Source organism: Micromys minutus, assembly GCF_963924665.1.
Source record: "Micromys minutus genome assembly, chromosome: 12".
Classification (NCBI taxonomy): domain Eukaryota; kingdom Metazoa; phylum Chordata; class Mammalia; order Rodentia; family Muridae; genus Micromys; species Micromys minutus.
The window spans coordinates 42213689-42241065 of record NC_137981.1 but is presented as its reverse complement, the minus strand read 5'-3'; the positions used below and the strand labels follow the sequence as shown (position 1 = coordinate 42241065).

The 27377-nt window shown below is 36.6% G+C and overlaps 1 protein-coding gene across 1 annotated transcript; it reads left to right on the top strand.

The window, feature by feature from the left end:
• SERPINB7 (serpin family B member 7) lies at positions 1 to 26693 on the top strand (the record flags this gene model as incomplete). Its single annotated transcript, XM_080925887.1, is given in 8 exon segments — positions 1 to 168; positions 10251 to 10301; positions 10818 to 10876; positions 10878 to 10929; positions 20326 to 20443; positions 22666 to 22808; positions 24693 to 24839; positions 26295 to 26693. Coding segments are annotated over 8 exon segments (1137 nt in total).
• Between the last annotated feature and the right edge of the window lie 684 nt (positions 26694 to 27377).

Below are 27377 nucleotides of genomic sequence, written 5' to 3'. Positions count from 1 at the left end.
ATGGCCTCCCTTGCTGCAGCAAATGCAGAATTTGGCTTCGACTTATTCAGAGAGATGGATAGTAGTCAAGGAAATGGAAATGTATTCTTCTCTTCCCTGAGCATCTTCACTGCCCTGACCCTAATCCGTCTGGGTGCTCGAGGTGACTGTGCACGTCAGATTGACAAGGTTAGTGTTGCCTTTCCAATCAATCCTAAGAATAAACTGTTTTCTCCAGGAGAATATTTCATGCTAAGCCATGGGCTTTACCTTCAGTCCTTGGTTTACAGCTGGGAGAAGCAGAGATAAATCTTGAGATGCTTTTTCTTGGCAGACTGCTTCTCAGAGTCCTTTCCCTTTGATATCAGCTTGCAGCATCACCTGAGTGACTTGGTGCAGATGTAAATTCTTAGGCTGATTGGGGACTACAAGTATGGGTGTGGGTCACCTACTGTGCTCTCAGAAAGCTCTTCCGTCTACACTATGGTTTAGAGCCATTAGATTCATAGATATAGCTATGGTGGCTCTTGACAGTGTCCCAGTTTTGTTTTGTTTTGTTTGTAGTGCTGGGTATGGAACCTTCACACTTGTTAGACAAGTGCTCAACTACCACCTAACGTCCTAGTTTAAACACAGGTTACCTGGACACAAATGACAGTCACAGGCATCCAGAGAAGAGAAGGCTACCTGAACAATATTTTCCTGAATCATCACCTTCTTCTCCATTTTCAGAAAGTGCTTATTAAGGTACCCTTGTACACAGCGCTAATGAGCAATAGTTAAGGTTTCCTTCTTTCCTCCCAAGAAATCATAAAAATTTGGGAGCAGAGGAAAAGGGAATAACATCTGAAGTGTAAATACAGAGGATGTCCAATAAAATAAAAGAAAAGGAAAAATGAATCAGCAACTCAACAGAACCTGTCTTCCCAGCCTCAGCTGCTTCAACAGGCTCAGAAGCCATCTCCTTCTGGTCCCAGCTCTACAGATTGTTTTAGCCCAGTACTGTTGAGGGTCATCTCCGTGTGTCTTTAAACTGCAATGATTTTCTCTATCGTTGCATAAGTATGAGTCTGATGCAAGTGGGCAGCCAAGTGAAGTGCTTTCAGTTTATCAGGAAACATAGGAATTCATAGCCGAGGCTGAAGAGGGATGAACAAGACAACAGCAGTGACAACTAGCTGTTGATGACATCTGTAACTGAAACCTCTAGGACAAGCATGCTTTTATTACTATAAAACACAGTTTTATTTGGTATTCTCAATATCATGCTGAAGTAGCATTATGATCTTGATTTTTATGGTGGGATTACTGAGCCAACTGTGTGGTGATGGGTGCCAGATCTGTGACTCAAACTCTGCCTGGTCTTTGAAAGTAGGGTTTCTTGAACTGTGCCCAGGTGAATTGAAAAAGCCTGTCTGCCTGGAGACTTCTTTCCAATACCCACAGCAACCTCCTTCACTCTCAGGTATGAAGATGTAGCTGCTGATATCGTGATAGCTCACAAGGAATGTAAGAAGAAAACATCAACTACAGTCATGTTTATTTATTTACACAAATTTTAGTCCTTTGTGGCATGCTCAATTGGAAATTCATCTCCAGCATCAGTCTTGACCCTGTTAGCTTCTTTGTACAGTATATTCTCCTTGGCAGTATGAATCCTACATTTACATTTCAGGGGAACTCTGGGTGGATCAGTGGAGTCACAATTCATACCTTCCTTGTATGTGTCTGTAAAAGGCACTTTGAAGCAACCAATGCCATTTATCTTGGGATGCTTAAAGTATCACAGTTCTTTAAAATCTTTGTCTTGTGTATGCTCATGCATGTAAATGTAGGTACACATAAGTCATAGCATGTGTGTGGAGGTCAGTGGATAATCTGAGATACTGATCCTTATTTCCCACTTGTTTGAGATGGAATCTCTTGCTTGTTTGCTTCATACAATGCTTGGTCAGCTAGCTGAAAGCTTCCAGAAATTCTCTTGTCTCAACATTTCAGCTCCCAGGAGAAGTGCTAGGATTTTAGACTGGTAAGTCTCTGGAACCCAGTGTTATGTGACTTCTAGAGATTCACATTCAACTTCTCATGTTTGTGTGGTGAGTGTTTTAGCCAGTGAGCCACCTCCCCGGGCCAGTTTTGCTACTGTCTGTAAAAGTGTCTGAGGTCGATACATTGGCTTTAGGTAACCCCTTTCCCAAACTCTAAAATATATCTGCTTTCTGATATGTTTTTGTGTGATAGACATTCATTACAAAGTTCTATATATATTATTTCACATTTTTCACTTGGCTCTGATATTATTGATCTTTCTTTCTACCCCAAAACAGAAGAGCAAGCATTTCTCTTCCCCTTGCTTCTCTCTCCCAAGATAAGCTACTATTCATTAGGTCAGATTTCCATTTATTTTAAATCATGGATTTGGACTATAGTATTATTTACAAGTTGTCCATACTTGTGTTTTCTAAGATCAAGTTGGGTTTTCCAAAGAGTATTTAGAAATAATAACTGTATGGTACATTTTATTAATTTTTTATTGACTAATCTCTGTACTTACATTATTCCCTTTCACCCTTCTCCTATCTCCCCTCCCACCTCCTCATGCTTCCATGAAAATACTCCCATTCCCAACTACCTACTCCCACCTCAGTGGCTTGGCATTCTGCTCTACTGGATAAACAAGCCTTCACTGACCAAAGGCCTCTCCTCCCATTGATGCCAGACAGTGCTGTCCTCTGCTACATACGCAACCCATGTGTACTCATTAGTTGGTGTTTTTGTCCCTGGGAGCTCTGTGGCATTTGGTTAGTTGATATTGTTCTTCTTCTATGTGGTTGCAAGCCCTTTCAGCTCCTTCAGTTCTTTCTTTAGCTCCTCTATTAGGGTCCCTATGCTCAGTCTAATGGTTAGCTGCAAGCATCCTCATCGGTATCAGTATGGCTCTGGCAGAACCTCTGAGGAGGCATCTATATCAGGATTCTGCCAGTAAGCACTTCTTGACATCAACAATAGTGTGTGGGTTTGGTAGCTGCATATGGGATGAATCCCCAGATGAGGCAGTCTCTGGATCATCTTTTCTTCAGTTCATGTTCCTTTATTTGTTCCTGTATTTCCTCACATGAGTATTTTGTTCTCTCTTCTAAGAAGAACTGAGGCATCCAAATTCTGGCCTTTCTTCTTTTTGAGCTTAAGTTCTGTGAATTGTTTCTTGGATATTCTGTGCCTTTTGGGCTAATATCTGCATATCCGTTAGTGTGTAACATGTGTGGTTTTTTTTTTTTTTTTTTTTTTTTTTGACTGTGTCACCTCACTCAGGATGATATTTCCTAGTTCTATCCATTTGCTGAAGAATTTCATGAAGTCATTGTTTTTGATAGCTGACTAGTACTCTATTGTGTAAATGCACCACAATTTCTGTATTCATTCAAGTGTTTAAGAACATCTGGGTTCATTCCAGTTTCTGGCTATTATAAATAAAGCTGCTATGAATATAGTGGAGCATGTGTCCTTTCTATATGTTGGAGCATCTTTTAGGTATATGCCCAGGAGTGGTATAGCTGGGCCCTCAGATAGTACTATGTCCAATTTTCTGAGGAACCGCCAGACTGATTTCCAGAATGGTTCTACCAGCTTGCAATCCCAACAATGGAGGAGTATTCCTCTTTCTCCACATCTTCACCATTGTCTGCTGTCACCTGAACTTTTTTACTTTAGCTATTCTGCTGGTGTGAAGTGGAATCTCAGGGTTGTTTTGCTTTGCATTTCTCTAATAACGAGGGATGTTGAACATTTCTTTAGTTGCTTATCAGCCATTAAGTATTCCTCAGTTGAGCATGCTTTCTTTAAATCTTTCCCTGACTTTTTAATAGGGTTATTTGTTTCTTTGGAGTCTAACTTCTTGAGTTCTTTGTATATATTGGATATTATCTCTCTATCAGATTTAGAATTGATAAAGATCTTTTCCCAATCTGTTGGTTGCTGTTTTGTTTTATTGACAGTCTCTTTTGCCTTACAGAAATTATGCAATTTTATGAAGTCCCATTTGTAGATTTTTAATCTTAGAGCATAAGTATTCTGTTCAGGAAAATTTTCCCTGTGCCCATGACTTCAAAGCTCTTCCCCACTTTCTATTCTATTCATTTCAGTGTACCTGGTTTTTATGTGGAGGTCTTTGACCCACTTGGACTTGAGCTTTGTACAAGGAGATAAGATTAGGTAGATTTGCATTCTTCTACATACTGACAAAGAAGCACCATTTCTTGAAGATGCTTTTTTTCAAATTGAACGTTTTTAGCTCATTTGTCAAAGATCATGTAACCATAGGTGTATGGATTATAGGTCTTCAATTCTATTCCACTGATACACCTTCCTGTCTTTGTAACAATATTATACAGCTTTTCTCACTATTGCTATGTAAGACAGCTTGAGGTCAGGATGGTGATTCACTCAGAAAATCTTGTTGAGGATAGTTTTCTCTATCCTGTAGGTTTTTTTTTTTTTTTTTTGGTTATTCCAAATGAATTTGCAAATTGCTCTTTCCAACGTTTTTTAAAACTCTATGAAGAATTGAGTTGGAATTTTGATGGGGATTGCTTTGAATCTGTAGATTGCTTTTGGCAAGACAGCCATTTTTTTTTTCTATAATAATTCTGCTAATGCATGAGCATGGGAGAGCTTTCCACTTTCTGAGATCTTCTTTAATTCCTTTCTACAGAAACTTGAAGTTCTTCTCATACAGATCTTTCACTACTTGGTTAGGGTAACTCCAAAGTATTTTATATTATTCTGAATATTGTAAAGGGTGTTGATTCTCTAATTTCTTTCTCAGCCTGTTTATCCTTTTAGTATAGAATGGCTACTGATTTGTTTGAGTTGATTTTATATGCAGCCACTTTGTTGAAGTTGTTTATTAGCTGTAGGAGTTCTCTGGTGGAATTTTTGGGGTCACTTAGGTATACTTCATATCATCTTCAAATAGTGATATTTTGACCTCTTCCTTTCCAATTTGTATCCCTTTGACCTTCTTTTGTTTTCTAATTTCTTTGGCCAGGACTTCCAGTACTATAATGAATAGGTAGGGTGAGATTGGGCTTTCTTGATTTTAGTGGGATTGCTTAAAGTTTCTCACCATTTAGTTTGATGTTGGCTACTGATTTGGTGTATATTGCTTTTACTATGTTTAGGTATGGGCTTGAACTCCTGAGCTTTCCAAAAGCTTTATCATGGAGGGGTGTTGATTTTGTTAAATGCTGTCTCAGCATCTAGTGGGATGATTATGTGTTTTTTTTTTTTTTTTTTGTGTGTGTGTTTGTTTATTTACTGGATTATGTTGTTGGATTTTCTTATATTGAACCATTCCTGTATCCCTGGGATGCAGCCTACTTGATCATGGTGAATGATCATTTTCATGTGTTTTTGGATTTGGTTGTATGGTACATTCTTATTTGAAAACTTTGTAAGAAGGGTGGCACTGTGGTGATTTGGCATATATACTTAGGCAGAAGCCTGAGGGAAAGTACATCTATGGCTGTCTTGGTCCCCTAAGTTTAATATAGAAATCTTGAAACTCACACAGCAGAATTTTCAGTCCTTGCCATTATTTGAATTAACATGGAAACTACTTATTAAAAAGACAAAGAGTCTCTGATCTTTTTTCAGGTTCATAAGAAGTTATGGCAGCACAAAAGGAGCATTTCATGTAGGAAAAATGTTTTCAGTGGAAAAAAAAAGAAGAAATAGCCTCATGATTCTAGTATTTCGTTTTGTTTATCCTCATGACCATGGTAGTGTTACTGTCAAACCAACATATTTGGCTGTTCAGATAAAACAGTTGTGCACCTAGTCAGAATTACAGTGCTCCAGACCTCCTCAAGCTCACTATGACTGGTCAGTGTAACAAAATCAATGTAAAAATGCAAACAATAGTCTTAAATAGATTTAATTGTTAAAACTTTGTTTAAAACCTAAGGGTAGAATCTTTTGAATATTGGTATAATTTTCATAAGTTTAGCTCAAAAATGCATTATTAGTAGCAAGACCTAGGATTTAACCATAGAATTTTATTACTTTTTTCTTACCTTAGACTATTTCCAAATAGCAGTCTACTCTCAATGACTTTAGCACTCTTTGGTTATAAATGGGAACTTTAGGAAGAGCTGAATTGGCTTTATATTGAATGTTGACCAGATAACTTATTTCTCCTCTTCACATTCTTGACTAGCTTCTTTTTACAAGGAATATTCTAAAAGCTACAACTTTAAAGCTCTAAAAGAGCAAAATCTGTCCAATTATAGCTTACAATTTACACTCACATGAGACTCAGAAATCATTGGCAGTGTTTGTAGAGCAGCATGGTAGCCAAACCTGATGTCACTCTTAGTGTAACCTTCACATTCTGAGAGTCAAAGTGTTCTCCCTGAAACCATTTCACAGAGCAGAGAACTACCCTTTGCTGCCTCTAACTTCTCCTTTTAGGAAAAGGGATACAAAATCACCCCTCAAGGTAAAGAATAGTAAACACACAGTGCATTCTAATTCTGTCTTTGTCTTTATAGTTCTTTTCCTCCCCAGAGAAGCAAACTTGACTTATTTTCCCACACAAATGGTAGAAAGTTAGGAGGACAAACAATAATGAAACAAGATAGTCTATGCTTGACCCCCCTCCTTTTAAGTAGCAAAAACAAACTGTTCCACGGACCAGTATGTTCTTGTTGAAAATAGACAGGACATATTTTAAAGCTCCAGAGTACCCTGGCACATTGTGTCTTTAAATTGACTTTTTCTGTCAGTGTGAAAAGACAACTACTGTATTTTCTATGCCACTGAACATTAGTGTTTAGCCATGTCTGAACAGGATAGGAAGTCTGAGGCTGCTCAGCTTTGCAGCATAATGCTAGGAAGAAAACAATCCCAGAGTTACGGCATGAAGCAGGAGCAGCCTTGGTATCTGCAGAGACCCACGTTGCAAACTTAAAATTACTATTATTCTGTATGTCAATTTTGTTTTGCTGATTTTTTTCCTTACCTAGAAAATAGCCCACATTATCATTCCAGATTAAGTACAGTTTTCAATTGTCTGTCGTCTGTTAAAATTAAGATTCATAGAGTCTTTATAAGGCTTTATTCTTATCTCTGAATGATTTCATTTTCATCCATTCAACAGGTTCATTAAGAGCCCCATGCTGAAAGTCCTCTCAGAGACACTGACTACCATTGGCTATTTTAATTAAAGTTCCACACAGAATTTCCCTAGTAGCTTCAGTATAGCCCTACCCAGTCAGAAATGCATGGACCTTTGCGGTTTGTTACAGAAAACACAATCAGCATAGTAGAGGTCTTGAGCAGAGTCATCATGGCCTAGTTATCTACATTTTCATACCAGCTGTTGTAGAGCAAAAGAGTCCCCAGCAGCCTCTGTGCTGTCCACTGCAGTCATATGACCAGTTACTGTACATGTAGGACATTTCCCACCTCTGAGGAGAAAGACTATTTTGTATTTTGGATGTCTAGATCTATAGCTACCAAGACTTGGGCACAGTAGCAATTGTTAGAAAGGGTTGTTAGAGAGCCACAGTGGAAAAGGGAAAAAAAAAAAAAAACTAAACAAAACACATAAAGTGGACTAAGTTTAAGCAGCTGTAAGATCATACATGCCATATTTCAAGTATGATTGACTTTCACATTTAATGTTTCTTAAATATTCAATGATTCCTTTCCACAGCTATGTCATAGTGCCTAGGTAATTAATACTGTCCCAGCCTCCTACTTGATTAAATACATTTTTAGTTTTTAAAAATTTTCAATATCTTCCTAAGTTGAATGATTAATTGTTGTTTCTCCAAAATGTACAAAATAGTTTAAAACTCTTTATTTTATATTAATTAAATTGACTTTAATTTCTAGTTCATGGTACTTATCCCAATGAACATTCTGTGCTTTACTCAAGCCAACATTACAGCTCAATCATCCTCTCAAGACAAAGAAGCATAAACAACCAAACACAACAAAGTTTTACTTTCATATTTTATCTTATGTGGATTGTTCTGTGGTATGAAAATTGTAATAATTCAACTCAACCTAAAAATAAAATTTTAACAGAAACAATAATTATATATGTAATTATATTCATGGAGCACAAAACAATTTATTGATTTATGAATATATTATAAAAAGACTAAATGAGACTTATTACCACATTCATCATTTCACAGAATTGTGATGTTGTTTACTAGGTCTTTTCTAATTAGCATCAGTAGAGATATTTTCTGATAAGCTTTTATGGAATATGATCTTGATTGTTAAACTTTTACCAAAGCCATTTATTACACCTATAAATTTAACACAAAGTAACCCTAATCCACCTAACTACTTAATCAGAATTGTCCAAGGATTTGTGGCTCACAGACCAAGTAGGTTCTAGTAAAGATTTTTAATACTTTACAACTGAGCATATAATGTAAGATTGCTCAAGGTTGAAACAAATTTCTCTTTGTGGGGAATTAAAGATGATCAAAAGTGCATTGTAATCCAACAGTGATTTAAACAACTTGACAGCATAACAAAGTTTCCAAGTGGGCATAAAATAGTAATTTTCCAGTTTTGTTCAATTATGAATGCAATAGATTTCTATTCCAGATAAAGCCATTTAATATTAAAAAATTTAAACTTTAGACATATAAGAATGTATAAAGCTCTATAGACATAATCCTGAATTACAGGAAGAAAGTCAGAAAACTCCCCTTCTTCTGCCTGAAGATACCAAAATGTGCCCCTAAATTAAGACTTCATAATAATCTAGAATGCATGTTGTGGTGTCATTGGATGCTGTAAAGATCATGGCTTTAAGAAAAGCTGCTCCAGAGATGAAACAGTCATCATAGCATGTCTGCTACCATAGGAAGATTCTTTGTCAGTCGGAAATATCCGTTACCAAATCAAAATCACATTTGATACAAAAATAAAAAATTAAACTTGATCAACACAAATGAGTACACCACCCCAATCTTGGTAGTGAATCACTGGTGCCAGAGAACATGTGGCTGTGAAAACTAGAAAAGATGGGAATAGAAACCCAAGTGTATGCACCCACAGGAATACTTATGGGTAAAACACTAATATAGTCATGTAACTGTATGCCTGGCATTATTAAAAACTTGAGGATTGCAGTAAAGTTCATACACTGAAAGTCTCATGACAAGGGGCAGGAAAGATGAGAGGGAATCAGTCTCTGACATGGTGAAGATGATACTTTGAGGAAATGACAAATTCAAGTAAAACTTAATATTGCTTCTTAAAGTGAAATCTGAAGACCAGTAGAGACCATGGCTGATATGAAATGCTAATGGATTTCATGGCTCTAAAACTAGTTTAAAACTGGGGAGAGGACCCATATTCTGGTATTCGAGATTTAAGGAAACCTTACATAAACCTAGGAATGGTTGAACTAATGAGTAATAACTCAAATGCTCCAATGAACCACCAAAGCGAAGCTTGGGTATTCCATATGTCCCCAAATACCGTTCTGTATTGTGCAATGCTTGTAGAGAGCATTGTGGCAGTGTGTGAGTGGACTGTATTGAAAACTATTGTGCACTACTTGCACCTCTGTTAGTAACTTTCTGTTGCTGTGACAAAACACCAGGAAAAAATTGACTTAAGTCACACAGGTATATTTGGGTTCACAGTTTCAGAGGTTTCCATCTATAGTTGTGTGGCTGTTACTCACCTCACAGCCACAAGAGATGAAACTGAGAAAGCTGTCACCTGTCAAGTACCTTTCCCAAGAATGCATGAAACCAGAATTCCACAACTAGATTAAGCCACTGAGGGATTAGAGCTCTAAGGATCCAATCCTCTTTCAGAATTCTCACCCCGACCAGAGCTCAGGAGACTTCGACTCCAACACACAAAATCTGGGGAGTTTTTAGATAAAATATTTCAATGCCCATGCACACACTGAAGATTGATGATAACATTTAGAGGAAACAACACCACAGTAAAATTTACTAAATTAGTACAAATCCATCAATCTTGAGTAATCTAAAATGCTACCATGTTGAACAAGAAAAAAATGAGCTAAAAATAAAATTCAGAGGCCATTATTTTTCTTAAAACATTGACATTAATTTGTAATTGTGAGAAAAGTAAGCTCTAAGACACTAGTGACATTGAACTGACACTAGATAATTGTTTTCAGAAGAGGTTTATTGTCAAGATCTTTTGCTAACTTATCTGATTCTGACAGCATTTTTTTTTTGTGTGTATCATATCTGTAGGTACTGCACTTTTACACCCCATCAAGACAAGTGAACTCATCTAACTATCAGGTAAAGGGAATGTATTCCTTAATGAAGAAAACAACTAGAAACTAGATGGGAGAAAACCCTGTATTTTGAATGTGTTTTAATGATTTCTAGTCTATTAAAACATAGAAATTCACTTCAAATCTCCAAAATTTCAAATATGGTTATATAAGAATATTAAATATAATTTTGGTAATTTAATTAGTACCTTACTAATATTTTGTTTGCATGCCAGGTTTTAGTAAAATATTGATGATAGGCCTTTCTCTTTTGTCCTTTATAGGTAAATTAATCAGTGTATGTCTTAGATTAATTGTTAGTGTCCTATTGATAACTTCATTTCACTTAATTTTTTTCAGTTTGATTGCAGACAATATAATGAAGAAGGGTAAAGACACTTATATGTGTTAGGATTTGCTTGCTGCTTTCAAAGCAATACTTTCCAGTTCTCTTATAGAAAACTATACATGATTTGTTTAATATATAAGTGATAGTGTACATTTATGCAGTATGAAATTGAATGCCTCTGTTTGATAACAGTCAGGACTGCAGTATCAGTTGAAAAGAGTTCTTGCTGACATAAACTCATCTCATAAGGATACTCAGCATTGTTAATGGAATTTTTGCAGAGCAAGTGTTTGACTTTCATAAGGTGAGTAAAACTTCATATTCCAGATGGTTACATACATTCTAAACTTGAACCTTCTCCAGTCTATTATATTAATGATGCATGCAATGCTATTTTATTATTGTTGCTGGTACTGTGGTCTTCAAAATATCACCTTTCCACCCAGTAATTCCCATATTCAGGATGGTTCAACTGATGGACAGATTTCAAAGGCAGAGGCCATTGCTAGTGTAGTGATGTTGAGCTGTGACTGGAAGTGGTAATGGGGTGCACAGCAAGTCTATTACTGCAGAGATGAGTTACTGCTTCATTTAAGCTTCAGGTCTACTGAGACAGTTACAATTCCCAGTGAGTTGGCCCAGTTTGCTACTATTTGTTTTCAACAAGGCTCCTCACTTCTCCTTCCAGCCATTTGTTCTCAGTGATGTTGTTTTTACATGAGTTCTTTCTGAGGAGGTATAGCCGAATTAGGCCAGACATTGCAGACATTTGCATGGAAGAAGCTCAGATTTAACAAGCGTTATATAGGTCAGTTGACTAATATTTCTGAATGGCATTGAGAATCAATGTGTCATCACAGCACCTGGCCTATGAAAGGCTATGAGATGCAATTTGTACTCCCGAAACTACTGCATTCTCATTGCTGTGGTTAGAAGCTGTCTACTTGGTTAGGACTAGAAAGAAGCCATGCTTCCCATATTTCTCCAAGTATGCATCACCCTTCTATTTATCCACTCTTCAATCAACCATCCATAAAGCTCTATGTCGGTGACATCACTGGGTAAATCTCCTGTATCTTTGCCAACTCTCTGTGTTCCACCCAACCATTACTGTTCTCTCTGACTGTCACCCACTCAAATTCTTTGCCCCTACCCAGAACCACTCCCAAATCTTTTGATATCCTTCCAATTAGGGAGTAATAGGCCACTTTTTATTTTTCCGTCATTTCAAAAGTTTTCTGCTCAGTTTAAATAGAGCTATTCCATGTGTTTATCATACTTGATTTTTCTTATTTCCATGCCAATTACTAACTTATTCCCAAAGAAATGCTAAACCATTTAAACATGAAGTTGGTTTGTCTGCTATGCTATTATTTACAACAATTTTCCATGTACTTCTTTTTCCTGAATCTCATGGCACAAAAAGGTACTGCAGTGGGTAAGAATCACATGAGGCATAGTGAAAACAAGATTTGATCAAGATCATGGAAAACAGGGAGATCACTCATTTTAATCAAAATGTAATTCTTATACTTTCCTCTCACTAGCCCCTTCCATTAACCCCTCCCATGTCACCTCTCTCTAAGCCTTACTTTGCTTTCCCTACTCTCAAGCTGAAAGCATTCTTCTCCTTGATTATTATTGCCACACACACACACACACACACACACACACACACACACACACACATTGTTTGTATGTAAATGGCTTGATAGCTGACCTTTTAACATTGGACAACTAATAAAGAGGTTAATCCATGGGAGAGGTTCATTTTCCTCTCTTCAGCCACTATTAATTACCTTATTTTTTTCCTAGGGGGTGAACCCTTGAAAAGTTTCCCCTTCCAAGTCAGCATGTCCCCTAATGCTGCCAGTGTTTTACTCTTTTGCTGTAGTCATTTCTGAGATTGTTTCACAAAAGATTTCTTGGTATTCTGGGACTTACAGTCTTTCCACCCACTCTTTCTAAATTTTCTCTGAGCCATAAATACAGAGGCTGTACTGTGGATGTTCCAGTTAGGCCTGGGCTTCCTGTGATCCAGTGATCTCTGTATGGCATCTAGTTGTGATTTTCTGTGGTAGTCACCATTTGATCTAAAGAGAAGCTTCTTTGATGGGGGTTGCTAATTACACATGTCTATTGATATAAGGATACAGTTTATAATGTACTTGGGAATATGTTGCTCTGGGAAAGTAGTAGTGATAGATCCTTTTCTAATGTTCATGACCTCACTTTTCTCTCCCACTGAGGGATCTCAAGTCCAATTAGAAATCTCTTGGGTACCATCAACATCTGAGTGCCACTTGTTGCACCGCTACGTATATTTTGCCTCCCTGCACATTAGCAGGACTCATAGGTGTTTCAAACTTGTCAGACTGCTTAATGTCTATCTCCCTTGGCAGTTTACATAGTATATTCTGGAATGAGAAAAGAGAATATAGGATGTAGGCTTTTTGTTCAGATCCAGCTTGAATCATCTGAGTCCTGTGTCCTAAGTCTGCAAAAGCAACTTCAGCAAAAGCACTCCATGCTCATCTCCTAAAAGACAAGCAGGACTCCATCAATAATTTATAGGAATCATTTTATTACTCTGAGCAGCCACTCAAAGGGTGGTTTTTCACACCTGGTTGTAGGATTTTTGTTGGGGAGCATTGTCTGCTCAAGTGACTTAACTACCTTTAATGTGTGTGTATGTGTGTGTGTTGTGTTTGTATATGTGTGCATGTGTAACTGTACATATTATACACATATAATGTCTAATTTTAGGCAAATATTAGATAATGATTCCCTAAGACTTTAAGCAACTTTGGTATCATTTGTCCTTCAAACATCTGTTAAGTATAGTTGGCTATGCCTGCTTCCCCTTTCATTTATTTTTTTATTTTTATTTTTTAAAACTTTTTATTGGTTCTTTTTAAATTTTACAACATGCACTCCAATACCACTTATCTTTTCCTCCTCTTGTTCCCTCCCTCCACCCTTGCAATCTTCTCCTCAACAAAGAAAAACGATTTCATTGTGGAAGATATAGTATATCACAGTGTGCCCCACAGTATACCTTTTGGTCCACTCTTCAAAGTCATTGAAAAACTTTCTTTGGTACAAGGCCTCTGGTTTCTGATACTCTATCAGTTCTGTAGCCTCACTGGGACTCGAACACTCCACCAGTTCATCAATGGTGTAGATGTTGGGGCGGGCCAATTATTCACAGACCTGGATCTGGGTCTGAGAGGTATCTAAGCTGGTCAGCCCACTGGCTCTTCAACTTTCATGACCTTGAGCTATAAACCTTTGCCACCTGGGCTAGTCTACAGTTCTGGCCAGGAGAGGTCCAGTGCCTACTCTCCTGAGTGTTACAGCTGGTGAAAGATGTGGTCAGTTCTTCCATTCGAATAATCCCAGGGTCACCTCTTGCCATAGCTGGTGAGGGACAAGGGGAAGGAGAAAATTAATGCCACTACACAGCAGACAAGTTTGGGGGCAAGCTTTCTCAGGCTAACACCTTAGAGCTGGTTTATTGCAACCCCACATCTAGGGTCAGCTCTACTGTACTGCCCCATTGAGGAGGAGGATCTGTTCTCCTGAATGCTGAGGCACATGTGGAGCAGGGCTGCTTTCCCAACTGCCATAGGTGGCAAGGGGTAAGGGATGGGAGAGTATATGTCCCTTGCTCTTGCTGCTAAACAGCAGAGAAATTGCTTGACCAGGTCTCCAAGGGCCACTTGTACAGTGCTACCCAGGTAAGGAGCAGGGCCTGCTGACCCAAGTGGTACAACATGTGAGTAGCAGGGCCAGTTTTCCTGCTCTCATAAACTCCAGGAGCAAGATCTCGTACCTTCTGAAGGTTGTGAGAGGTGAGGGGGAAGGAAGGTATCTCATCTTTGTCCATAAAGATCAGTGGTAGGGCTTATGGTAGGTTGTGCTCACATTCTTGGGCTGAATCACCCTTAATTCATGCAGTGTGAAGTAGCGCACTCTTCCAAGTACTACAGTATGTTAACATACTTTCTAGAACTTTTTAAAATTTATGCTTCTATAGAAACACACACCATTTGTTGATTTTTTATTCTTTTCCTATTGTTTTATATTTATCTTCATATTTATTAGTGTTTCCAATGGTCCTTGAAATTGGAGTTGTTTGAGGATTCTAATTTTATTATATTTATTTTAATCTTTTATCTTTTTATATAGACAAGTGATGTACTCAAATAATTCCTATGTCCTCAAGGAAGTCTTTCATAACTCTTGTGTTTCCACAGTTGTGTGATGGGTCATTCTTCTTTTCAGTGCCAGGATCAACTTTGTACAGTTTAAACCCTCAAGAAAGCATCATTTTTATGCTCCTAGATACTACTTATTTGCTCTCCTATAATGAGCAATAAAATGGGCATTATGTTATCTTTGATGCCCCCTTTTCCCCAGCATTTACATTTCATAACTAAATGTGTTCTACTAGATATTCTTCCTACTTGCAACTCTAATTAAAAGAAAACAAAACAAAACAAAGCAGTAGAACCAAAAAAAAAAAAAAAAAAAAAAAAAAAAAAAACAAAAACAATATCAGACTAAGACAAGACAAATGAGAAGGGTACTAGACACAGAGGGAAAGAAGAGAGGGTAATATGAATAAATATTTTCACAATATATTGCATAAAATGCATGAACCATAAACTTTTCATTGGACATTTTATTTATTTAAATTTCAAATGTCACCTTCTTTTCCTGTTTTCTCTCATGAAACTCCCTATCCCATTCCTATTTCCACTTTTCCCCCACCCACCCACGCACTCCTGCCTCCCTGCCCTGGTATTTCCCTACACTGGGGCATCAAACCTTCACAGAACAAGGGGCTTCTTCTTCCATTGATGCCAGACAAGGATATTCTCTGCTACATATGCAGTTGGAGATATGGGTACATCCATGTGTACTCTTTGGTGGATGATTTAGTCCTGTGAAGCTCTGAGGGGTCTGGTTGGTTGATATTGTTGTTCTTCCTTTGGGGCTGCAAATCCTTTTGGTCCTTCAGAACTTTCTCTAACTCCTCCATTAGGGTTCTCATACTCAGTCCAAAGGCTGGCTGAGCATCTGCCTCTGTATTTGTGAGGGGTTGGCAAAACCTCTCAGGAGACTGTTATATCAGGCTCCTGTCAGCATGCACTTCTTGACATCTGCAATGTTGTCTGGGTTTGGTGTGTGTACATAGAATAGATCCCCAGGTGGGGCAGTTTCTGTGTGGTCTTTCCTTCAGTCTGTGCTCCACTCTTTGTGCCTATATTTTATTTAGACAGAAGCAATTCTGGGTTAAAAATTTGGAGAGGAGTGCAACTTGTTGCATTGCCTAACCTCTGGATATGGTTTCTACAGGTTCTTCCTCCCCTTTGTTGGGCATTTCAGCTAATCTCATCCTGACTGGGTGCTTGGAGCCTATTGTTTTCCTGGCATCTGGGACTTATTTGTGGCTACACCCAGTTCATCATCCCCTATTGCTATATACCTCTGTTTAAGCACTCTGTATGCCATCCTCCTCCAATATCTGATACTGCCATACATACCCCCATATTCCCAAGTCCCTTTCACCCTCTACCTCCCATGAGTATTTTGCTCCCTTTCTATGAAGGACTGAACCATCTACACTTTGCTTTTCCTTCTTCCTGAGCTTCATATGATCTCTGAATTGTGTCTTGGATATTCTGAGCTTTGGGGCTAATATAAAGTTACAGTGAGTACATGCCATGTATGTTCTTTTGTGACTAGGTTACCTCACTCAGGATGATAGTTCTATCCATTTGTCTAAGAATTTCATGAAGTCATTATCTTTGATAGCTGAGTAATACTGTATTGCGTAAATGTGCCACAATTTCTGCATCCATTCAAGTTTTGAAGGACATCTGGATTCATTCCAGTTGCTGGCTATAATATTTAAGGTTGCTTGCTATAAACATGGTGGAACATGTGTCCTTGTTAGATGTTGGAGCTTCTTTTGGGTATATGTCCAGGACTGGAAGAGCTGGGTCTTCAGGTATGTCCAATTTTCTGAAGAAACACCAGATTGATATTTTAGAGTGTTTGTACCAGCTTGTAGTCCCACCAACAGTGGAGGAGTGTTTATCCACATCCACATCTGCTGTCACTGGATCTTAGTCATTTTGGCTGGTATGAGGTAGAATCTTAGGGTTGTTCTGACTTGCTTTTCCCCAATGAATAATGATATTGGACACTTCTTTAAGTGCTTCTCGGCCATTTGATAATCCCCAGTTGAAATTTTTTTGTTTAGTTCTGTACCTCATATTAATAGGCTTATTTAGTTCTCTGAAATCTAACTTCTTGGGTTTTTTTAATATGTTGGATATTAGCCCTCTATTGAATGGAGGATTGGTTAAGATCTTTTCCCAATCTGTTGGTTTCCATTTTGTCCTATTGATGGTGTTCTTTGGTTTATGGAAGCACTACAATTTTATGAGGTCTCATTTGTCTATTGTTAATTTTAGAGCAGAAGCCATTGGTGCTCTGTGCAGCAAATTTTCAGCTAGGTCCAGGTGTTCAAGGCTTTTCCCCACTTTCTCTTCTGTTAGTTTCAGTGTAAATGGTTTTATGTGGAGGTCCTTGATTCACTTGGACTTGAGTTTTATACAAGGAGATAAGGATGAATCAATTTGCATTCGTCTATATACTGACCATCAGTTGAACCATCACCATTTGTTGAAAATGATGTCTTTCCCCCCAGGGGATCAATTAGTAACAAAAAGAACTATATGAAGAATCAACCAAACTAGAAGCTGGCTCTTTCAGAAAACCAATAAGATACATGAACCATTAGCCAGTTGTAACTGTATCAGTCTTTACTTAAAGTCTAGTTCAGAAAAATAAATAAAAGATACTCAATTTAGAACTAAAGCTTAACTATCCAAAAGGATGATGTCCTATTACCTATCACATGCCTATATATATATATATATCAATCATCTATCTGACTCTCTCTCTCTCTCTCTCTCTCTCTCTCTCTCTCTCTCTCTCTCTCTGTCTCTCTCTCTCTCTCTGTGTCTATTATATATTGCCATATATATACTATATCTATTTCTTTTTCTGTCTTTTAGTTATCTATCTCTAAAAGTTTCATCAAAAATCTACCAGAACTCCTATTTAGTAAAATTATACTTTTAAAGTAAATTTACCAAAAGTAAGCAACATTCCTAAACACTACACACACACCCTCTATAAAAGAAATCCACAAAATGGTACAATTTATAAATAGTTATTAAATGTAAATTTAGGAATAAGTGTAAATCTTGACCTCTTAGTAAGTGTTCTATTGCTGTGAAATGACAACATATCCAAGGTAAGTATGGCCAGAGAAAACACCTAATTGGGAGCTTGCTTAAAGTTTCAGAGGTTTTAGTTTCAGAGTGTCAAACCTATTATCATCATGGCAGGAAGCATGGCAACATGCAGGCAGACATGATGCTAGAGAAGAAGCTAACAGTTCTACATCTATATCTGAAGGCATCAGAAAGAAATAAAGTCACCATACTTGCCTTGGGTTTCTGAATCCTCAAAGCCAACACTCAGTAGCCACTTACTCCAATAAGACCACACCTACTTCTACAAGGCCATACCTCTTAATCCCTCCCAAATAGTGACTCTCCCTGATGAATTAAAATTCAAGCATAAAAACTTATGAGAGCCATTCATATTCAAACCACCTCATTCCACTCCCTGATCACACTAGGCTTGTAGCTATAACATTGTATGTGTATATATATATTGCTTTGAAGTGACAATGTTGTGTGTGTGTGTTGTCCAACATAGAAAGTTCTATAATTTATCATAACATCAACACTGTTCAAAATATAAAGTTCCAAGAATGAGACTCAAGGCAATCTTTGAACTCTAATCCCCTGAAAGAGTCAAAACAAAAAGGCAGATCCCATCTAACCTGTAACAGAACAGAATATATGTTACCATTACAAAAGGGAGGAAAGAGAACATAGTAAGAAAATAGGAGACCATTACAAGACCTAAACCCAGCTTGGAAAACTCCAAATTCTATACATCCATGTCTAATGTCAAAGTGTTCTTAAGATCTTCAACTCTGTTCTGCTTTGACTACACCACACTGGGGCTTGTTCAGTATCCTGTTAGTAGCTCTTTTTTACACATATTCCATGTCCCTGGCATCTCAAACATCCTGGGGTCTACAACACAATGCAGGTTTCACCTTTATGGCTTCACACAATGGCCCCTTTGGACTTCCATGAAAGAATATTCCTGATAAGTCTTGCTATAGCAACTTGTTTTTCTTTTTTACCTTGGAAGAAAGATTTTATAACCTGCTTTTTATATTTTTAACTATTAATCCCCTGCTAAAGCTGCCAACATCTGTGTCTAGCTGGGACTGGAACTTAGCCACTTTGTTCAGTTACATTTTCCTCAGCTGTGTTGTAAATTTTTTTTTATCACTGCTTAAACTTTTTTTTAGTTGCTTTGTATAAGTTAGATGCTTAGCTGATTGGGGTTTGGCTCTAGATCACCCCTTTGTACATTCCATTTACCTTCAGGCTCTTCTTTAAACTTTTCATCTCCTCAAGCACTGGACTTAGCTCTATTATACTTCCTGGTGCTCTATTTTCCCTTTGAACTGTACATTTTATGTTTTTCATTGTTTAGTGGGCTCCTTTTCATTATATATCTGTATAAGAGTGACCATTAATAACCAAGTACTATAGTAGATACTAGTCTGTCTTGAAATTTCCTGTCAATGCCATTAATATACAACTCTTCCAATTAGCTTCAGTCAATTTGTGGGGGATAAGGGCAAAAGCAGCAATATTATTCACTAAAATATCACAAGAATGGTCTCTAGGCCATTTCCTAGTTTCTTCTTCTGTAAAACCTTTTGATTCAGGCTGTCATAGTCTACATTGCTCTCAGCACCAGTCTTCCATGCCTATAGGTATGACCCACTAAAACTCTCTTAAAGCATCCAAGTGATTTCCTAATTAAAAGATTTAAAGTTCACATTTAGCCAATAAGCAGCATTGTTAGGCTTATCAGAGAAATACTCCATTCCTGGTACCAACTTTTGTTTTAATCAATGGTCTATTGCTTTGAAGTGACACAGTGACCAAGGAAACTATGATAAAAGAAAACATTTAATTGGTGGGTTGTTTAAAGTTTCAGAGATTTAGAGGTAGTAAGTAATGCTTGGAAACAATTGGGACACTTGCTGACAATGAGGAACACTGGAGTGGAACCAGTGTTGCTTAAAGACTAGCAGTAAGGAGGGAAACATGGATGAATCTCTAGACAAACTATAAAGATTCTTGTGTGACCAAAGCACCTACTGTGGAGAGGTGACTAGAAATTAGGGAATGAGGTGCAAAGCCTTTTAGGCTACGTTCAAAGTTTGTTGTCTGATCTTATGAATAATAAAAAGCCCTTTAGCTAGAAGGGTATATCAGGAGGTGTTTATGATGTGAAAGACATGCTGAGGCAGTGAGCTTTAACCGTCACTCCCCATCCTAATCCAGAAAAAGTAATATTGCTGCTCAACATTACCTTCACAAGTAGCCTGTTCTTATCCCTCTGGTAATGTCTTCACTTTTTGGAGGGAGTGGAAATCAAGAATCAACCTCATGTTTCTTTTAAACTTGGTCAGTCGTTATTTATTAATTTATTACAAAATCTATATTCTTTTTTGCAGAACTACATTGAATGTGCTGAAAACTTATACAATGCTAAAGTGGAAAGAGTTGATTTCACAAATGATATACAAGATACCAGATTTAAAATTAATAAATGGATTGAAAATGAGACACACGGCAAGTAAAATACTATATGTTTTGCAGCATTTGTCAGTTATATGTAAATATTGAGATCAGGCTACTTGAAACATGGAAATTTTTATGCATATATAATAGTTCTTGCTAAATCAAAGTAATGATTGCTGTTGTTTTTACACTATTTGTTTGATTGATTTCAATGTTTCAAAACTACTTTTTCTCAGAATAATATATTTGGCAAAGATAGTACTTACAGAAAAATTGTGGTACCTCATGGTATTTTTACAACTAAAATTTGAATTTTAGACAAAGTTCTTCTCTAATACAAAACATAGAAATCTATTTAACTTTTGCATTGCTAATCATATTATTCTAAAGACAATATTACTAATTTACTTATGGTAGCTTCTGATTTGAACTGTGAATATAATTCATGTGTGTGAGTTTTGTTTCACCACATAACTATGAGCCATATGAATTATACTCCATTTAGTAGCACACACGTTTTTTTCTGGAAGTTAGAACACAATTTCTCCATTTCCTTTGCTCATTTATCATTACGTCATTACTGTGTCTCGGCTTACTCCTCATTACAAATATCACATATGATATGTGTATTACTAATAAATCAAAAAATAACATAACTTGGTTTTAGAAAACTAAGTGGCATTCTTCAAAGCAATACATAGTTAATTTAATATGTTTTATTTTCTCCTGCCATTTGAAGCTTTCATGGATATAGTTTAAGCTTTGAGAATAAATGATGTAACTAATAAAAATCTCGTTGATGTGAATTTGGAGGAATCAGCCTTTTTAATGGAATAGAGTTAATTTCTACTTGAAGTTGCATAAATTTAGTATGGTTTGGTCAATGCCATGAAGGGGCTTTGGGAACTTCTTCCCAGATAGAAATCATGTTGCTATGGTCTTCTGTTTCTTTAGTTATATTTGTCTTTATTTTTACTTTTAGTAATATATATTTATCTATAACACATGACTATGTCTAATTTTGTGTTTAAAACTAAGTCATAAATACATATATTAGTTTATTGGTCTAGTAAGATGACCAAACACATCAATCTTAAGACAAATGTTGATCTTATTACCTTAACTGGTGAACAATTGATTGATTATGAATAATAACTGATTATTTCTGGGAAACATTGAGTTGTTTCTTTTTAACATTATTTTTAATTGAACAACTTTATTTTAAAAAACAAAGATAAATGTACAGATTTCAAAAGAATTTTTGCATAAAAGTATATGAATACATTTTTGTCAGTACTTGATTTTTTAAAGGTTTGATAGTATACATTAAAATCTTACTAGTTACAATGAGCATAAAGTACATGTAAAACAAGATGTAACCTGGGAATTTGTCACATAGTGGTGACTATGCAACTGCTTTGGCAGTGTTCCAGGGAAGCCCCACCCACCAGGAGGACTTTTCTACTGTTGGCTGATGAGTCCCGCTTTAGATGTCAGGGCTTCATTGTTCTGAAAATGACATATCTGAAGTCTCATAGTTATTTTGGGTCACCTAAAAGTTTTCTTTAAGCAGCAATCTGAACAGGAGACCTTCTTGGGTTTCATTTCTCTTGTGTGGTCTATACCACAACCAAAACTTTGACTTCTGCAAGTTTATTATAAGTTACAGGAAACTGCTCCATCTCATTTGGTGTTTGTATGGCCATATTCTTTCAGTATTTTTATCAGCCACCTTTGGTGATATATGTTTCTGTTCTTTTCGGGGAGGGATTGTTTTTATTTTTTTCTGGAAATGCAATTTCCCAGACTTTGCTTGAGTTTCTTCTGTGAGGTTTGATTTTTCCATCATGGGAATCCCACATCTTCATTATGTTATCTCACAGATGTATGAGGTTGTGTTACAGGTTGAGTCTGAGACAGCGAGTCAACATCTCTGTGGCTCCCACAGGCACAGTGATGGTTAATTAATCTTGCTCTCTTATTCAGTGACTGTATCCACTATCTAATATCTCTGTGCTTTAGTTCCCTTAACAGAAGACCAAAATGATGGCAGCACAGATTTTGCAAAATCTTCACGAGGGTTACATCAAATACTGTCCTTAAAGGGTTTAGAAAATACCAGGCATATTTATTACTGAAGTGTTGCTACTAACAGTATAATTATTTGTATAATAATGGTACTAAGAAAAAATGCCCATTAACTGTCTGTGAGCACATTTAAAAATATGTTTCAGTATATATGAGCCTTGTTTCATTCAACTTATTTTCAAAAGGCAAAATCAAGAAGGTGTTGGGTGGCAGCAGCCTCAGCTCCTCAGCTGTCATGGTGCTTGTGAATGCTGTTTACTTCAAAGGCAAATGGAAATCGGCCTTTACCAAGAGTGATACCCTCAGCTGCCATTTCAGGTCTCCTACGGTATGTACATAGGCATTAAGGGACCCACCCCCAATTATTTTTATGTAAGAATTTTGGTCTTTGAACATATGTCATCTGTATTGCCAAATATGGCAAGATCCTCCTCTTGCTTTATAGAAGTGACATTGTCTAGGTGGTTGAACGCCCCACACCTTGAAGTCATTATTCAGTTAAATAATATGCAAATTTTATTTTAATCACTCAGTATTTTATGTTAAGTGCTGAGAAATACTGTTGAATAGATTTAAATTAAGTGTTACTTTTATTTGTTACATATTACAAAAATGGATTAAAATCTTCTTTATACATTGTTATGCATCAGGAATTTTAAATATGGAAGTACTGTATCAGCAGTGTCTTGCCTTTGTTGGCTTGTTTTGTTGGCTTGCCTTTGTTGGCATGCCTTTGGTAGTCTGCAGACCAATTCTGAGTTGAATTTAAAGCCTGATTGAGAAAGATCCTGACATAAGTGTCTCTGTGAGGAAGAAATACGAGCACAGAAACACTTTGAAAATTGTATATGGGCAAGTAAATATAATAAATCATAGTAAAACACAACTTTGACTCGTCCTCTCTTGCTCTTGCAGTATAAAACATTCAGGGGCCTTGTCAACACTTCAGTGGCTAAGATGGACAGGGTTTGGAACCAAATGCCTCTTGTGCATTTTTTTCATTCATTCTTTACCTCACACACTGTATAGGTTGCCTCAATTTCAACAATAAAGGCATAGCATGCAGAATTCCTGTTACCTGTATTGTCTTGGGATTGAATTGGAGCTTTTTAAAAGTATGATGGCTTTCTTTTTAAAACCCACCTTGCTGGCCCCATCCCCTTGCATGATAGCTTTGTAACTGTGTAGGCTATACAGTCTTGAATGCTGACTTCACAGTTGGAGCTGTTAATGTACAAGGTAGGGAAAGGAGGGGAGTATTAGAACACATGTACTAAAAGTAACAGACAAGATGTTAGTGAAATACCTTTGTAGGATCTGTGACTCTTTCACTGCATCCAAATAGAAATGACACTGTGTGGGTACTCCATAACAGTCCCCAGTTGGGACAAGCACACTCTTACATCTCTTGATGAGTCTTTGTATTATTCGTTATTCCCTGTATGCTCTTCTGAAGGCCAAAAGAATTGTACTAGAAGGAAAGAGTCCTTAGATTCAAGCACACAGAATTTACTGTCCTCTCATGTAGAAATTTTGACCTAAAATTAGAACAGAATCATTAACAAATTGTTTATTCTAATTTTAAAATAAAAAGAACCTGTATGATATTTCTAAATCCATAAAAGATATCTTCAAGATAAGAAATAGTTGCTCTTTACATTGATAACAGATGCAATATACCACTTTATGGGAATTCTAATTTTCCTAAGATTTTATTCCTAAATTACATGATTTTATTGCTTTATTGAATTCTTTGGTTTTGATGTGAGAAGAAACCTACAGAATTAGGTATTCCAATTTATTATAGTATTTTTATTTTTTTAACTAATTTAATTTTTATTAATGAATTTTATTTTATCATTACTTATAGAAACATTTCAGCTACTGTATTCAATACAAGGCAATCTTTTTACCTAGTAACTCTACTCCAGGATCATTCATTATAGATAGATCATCTCTTTCATATTGATGAGAGTCTGGAGGCAGAAATGTAAGGTACCTTACCTGAACTTACTGGCAGAAATATTTCAACTGAAGGCCCAAGTCAAACTCTATACCTTTACAATTAAGATGAAGGCATCTTACAACCAACACTTGCAGCACATCAGAAAATCTTCAAGGTCTACTAACCAAATCCATATTTTTACATGTACTTGATCAATGAATAAGATGATATAGACTTGTAAACACATCTTTGTGATCTGACTTCCAGTGTCCTGGGAAAGCAGTTAATATGATGCATCAAGAACGGAGGTTCAATTTGTCTACCATTCAGGAGCCACCAATGAAGGTTCTTGAGCTCCAATATCATGGTGGCGTAAGCATGTATATCATGCTGCCTGAGGGTGACCTATCTGAAGTAAGTAACAGTTTCCTACAATGGACTATTGTATGCAGAATACTCTTGGCTGTTTATTTTTCTCTCTCTGTGTGCACATGTGCACTCATGCACACAAAAATGGGCTTACATATGTGTTACAAAACAAGGAAATCGATACTACAGAAGGCTAGAATCACAGAGAAAAAGTAAAATTCAGAAAGAGAAGCTATAGATAATCAACAGACTAGATTATTCATACCTAGAAATTTCAAATTAATTAAATTGAACTATGTTAATTTAGATACTTTATAAAATATAAGTTTGATGTATATGAAATATATATTTAAAATTTCCAGTCATTTGGGTTTAAAAGATATCTACATATAGGAATTCAACTTTGTATAAAAAATCCTTCCCATTGTTAACTAGCTGAGTTTATTTGTGAATTGTTTCAAGCAGCTATGATGTACAACCAAGATTGCTTGTTTTGCACCATGAGTATATCTTACTTCACTCTCTAAGCATCTGTTTTTCATGTGTTAGATCAAAAAACTGTGAATCTGTGCTTCCCTATGAGAGTAGTTGTTATACTGGGAGAGATCTGCCACTTCATTCTCTGGAGAAGTGATTATGAGTCTTTGCCTAGGCCACATAGATTTATTTATCATTTATTATTATATTTAAAAACTTTTTACTTTATGTTTATGGGTATTTTGCCTAATTGTGTGTCTGTGTACCACATGTATGGTTGGTGTCCTTGGTGAAAGAAGGTTTCCGTGAAGCTGGAATTCTAAAAATTTGTAAGCCATTATGGGTGCTGAGGTTCAAAGATCTGTGCCAACTCTCCAGCCCTCCAGGAGTTTATTTTTCAAGCTGTATAAATATTTTTACTTTATGTGTCTTTCATGGTGGTACAATGGTTAGAAAGCACTGGTTTAAATGATTACTAAGCTCTGTTTACTCTCATGATCTCTCATTTCCATGTTCTTTTGTATGTCTACTGATACTTTATTATAGTATCTTAAAAAAAACTTCACAGAACTAATAAACCTAATTCTATTTTAAATGATAATCATCTTTATAAATTTTAATATTTTCTTTTAAGTGTAGAAAACAGAGTATAATTATGCCATTTCCTCTACCCCTTTCTCTACCTCTACCCTCCAAATAATCCCACATACCCCTCCTTGTTCTAGTTGCCTACCAATTATCCCTCTTTCTCTGTCATTTCCAATATGCCCAGAGATCAGACATGCCATTTAGAATACACAAATGATAGCTTGCCATAGCCTTGTGAGTTAAACAAGCAACTTGTTTAAAACATGCTTTACTTATTCTTTCATTTGTGTTCTCTTTGTGATTTCCCTCAGATCTATTTCATGCACTTCTATAGAAAATCCCACAGGGGCATCATCACAGAACACCAGATATGATGGCAGTTCTCATTTTATTCTTTTCCTAACAGCATGTTTCCATACTTTTACATTTCTATAGGTTGAAAGCCAGCTGAGTTTCCAGAATCTAATGGACTGGACCAGTAGGAGGAAAATGAAATCTCAGTATGTGGATGTGTTTCTTCCCCAGTTCAAGATAGAAAAGGATTATGAAATGAGGCACCACTTGAAATCCCTAGGCTTGCAAGACATCTTTGATGAGTCCAGAGCTGATCTCTCTGGAATCGCCTCTGGAGGTCGTCTCTACATATCAAAGCTAATGCACAAGTCATTCATAGAAGTCTCAGAGGAGGGCACTGAGGCTACCGCTGCCACAGAAAATAACATTGTTGAAAAGCAGCTTCCTGAATCCACAGTTTTCAGAGCCGACCACCCCTTTCTGTTTGTAATCAGGAAAAATGGCATCATCTTATTTACTGGCAAAGTCTCTTGTCCTTGAAATTCCATCTGGTTTCCTGTATGATAACAGCCATCAAGAAGCATTATAACTGAATAGAATTATAATTGGAAGTACAATGGGTTTGCTTTGATTTGTTTCAGTTTATAAAATTGATGGTCAGCAAACAATATTGGTGACTTAACCCTTTTCAATACTTGGTTGATAGTCTTAATCCCTGCTCTCATCATTTCTACCCCCATTTACTTCCCTTCATTTAATATTATTTGCTTTCTATTCATGATCTGCTCTACCATTATTTCAGAAGGTCCATCTGGAAACATGGGTTCTGATCCACTCACAAAAAAATGCATGGGCTGCCTGTAGAAACTTTCACATTTAATTTTCTTAGTTTTCATAGACTTTTATGCTTTATGATAAAATGATCTAAAAGTAAGCCCATTTATTTCCCAGAAACTAAAATGAAGGCTAACTCAACCTTGCCAACAAAGAAGATGGTAGAATTTCCTTTAGAACACATGACTTCCCAATCACTGTATAATCCAGGGTCTCAAAAATACAGAATTAAGATTGGTAAGCAACCAATGTGTTTCACTAATAACTTCAAATTTATAGCCTTTGACATTCCTAAATAAGACTTAATATGTACATAATTTTCAAATATTAAGTACTTTTTAAATGTTGGCAGTTGTTATTTGCTGAATATTATTTCGTATTCTTTTGAGA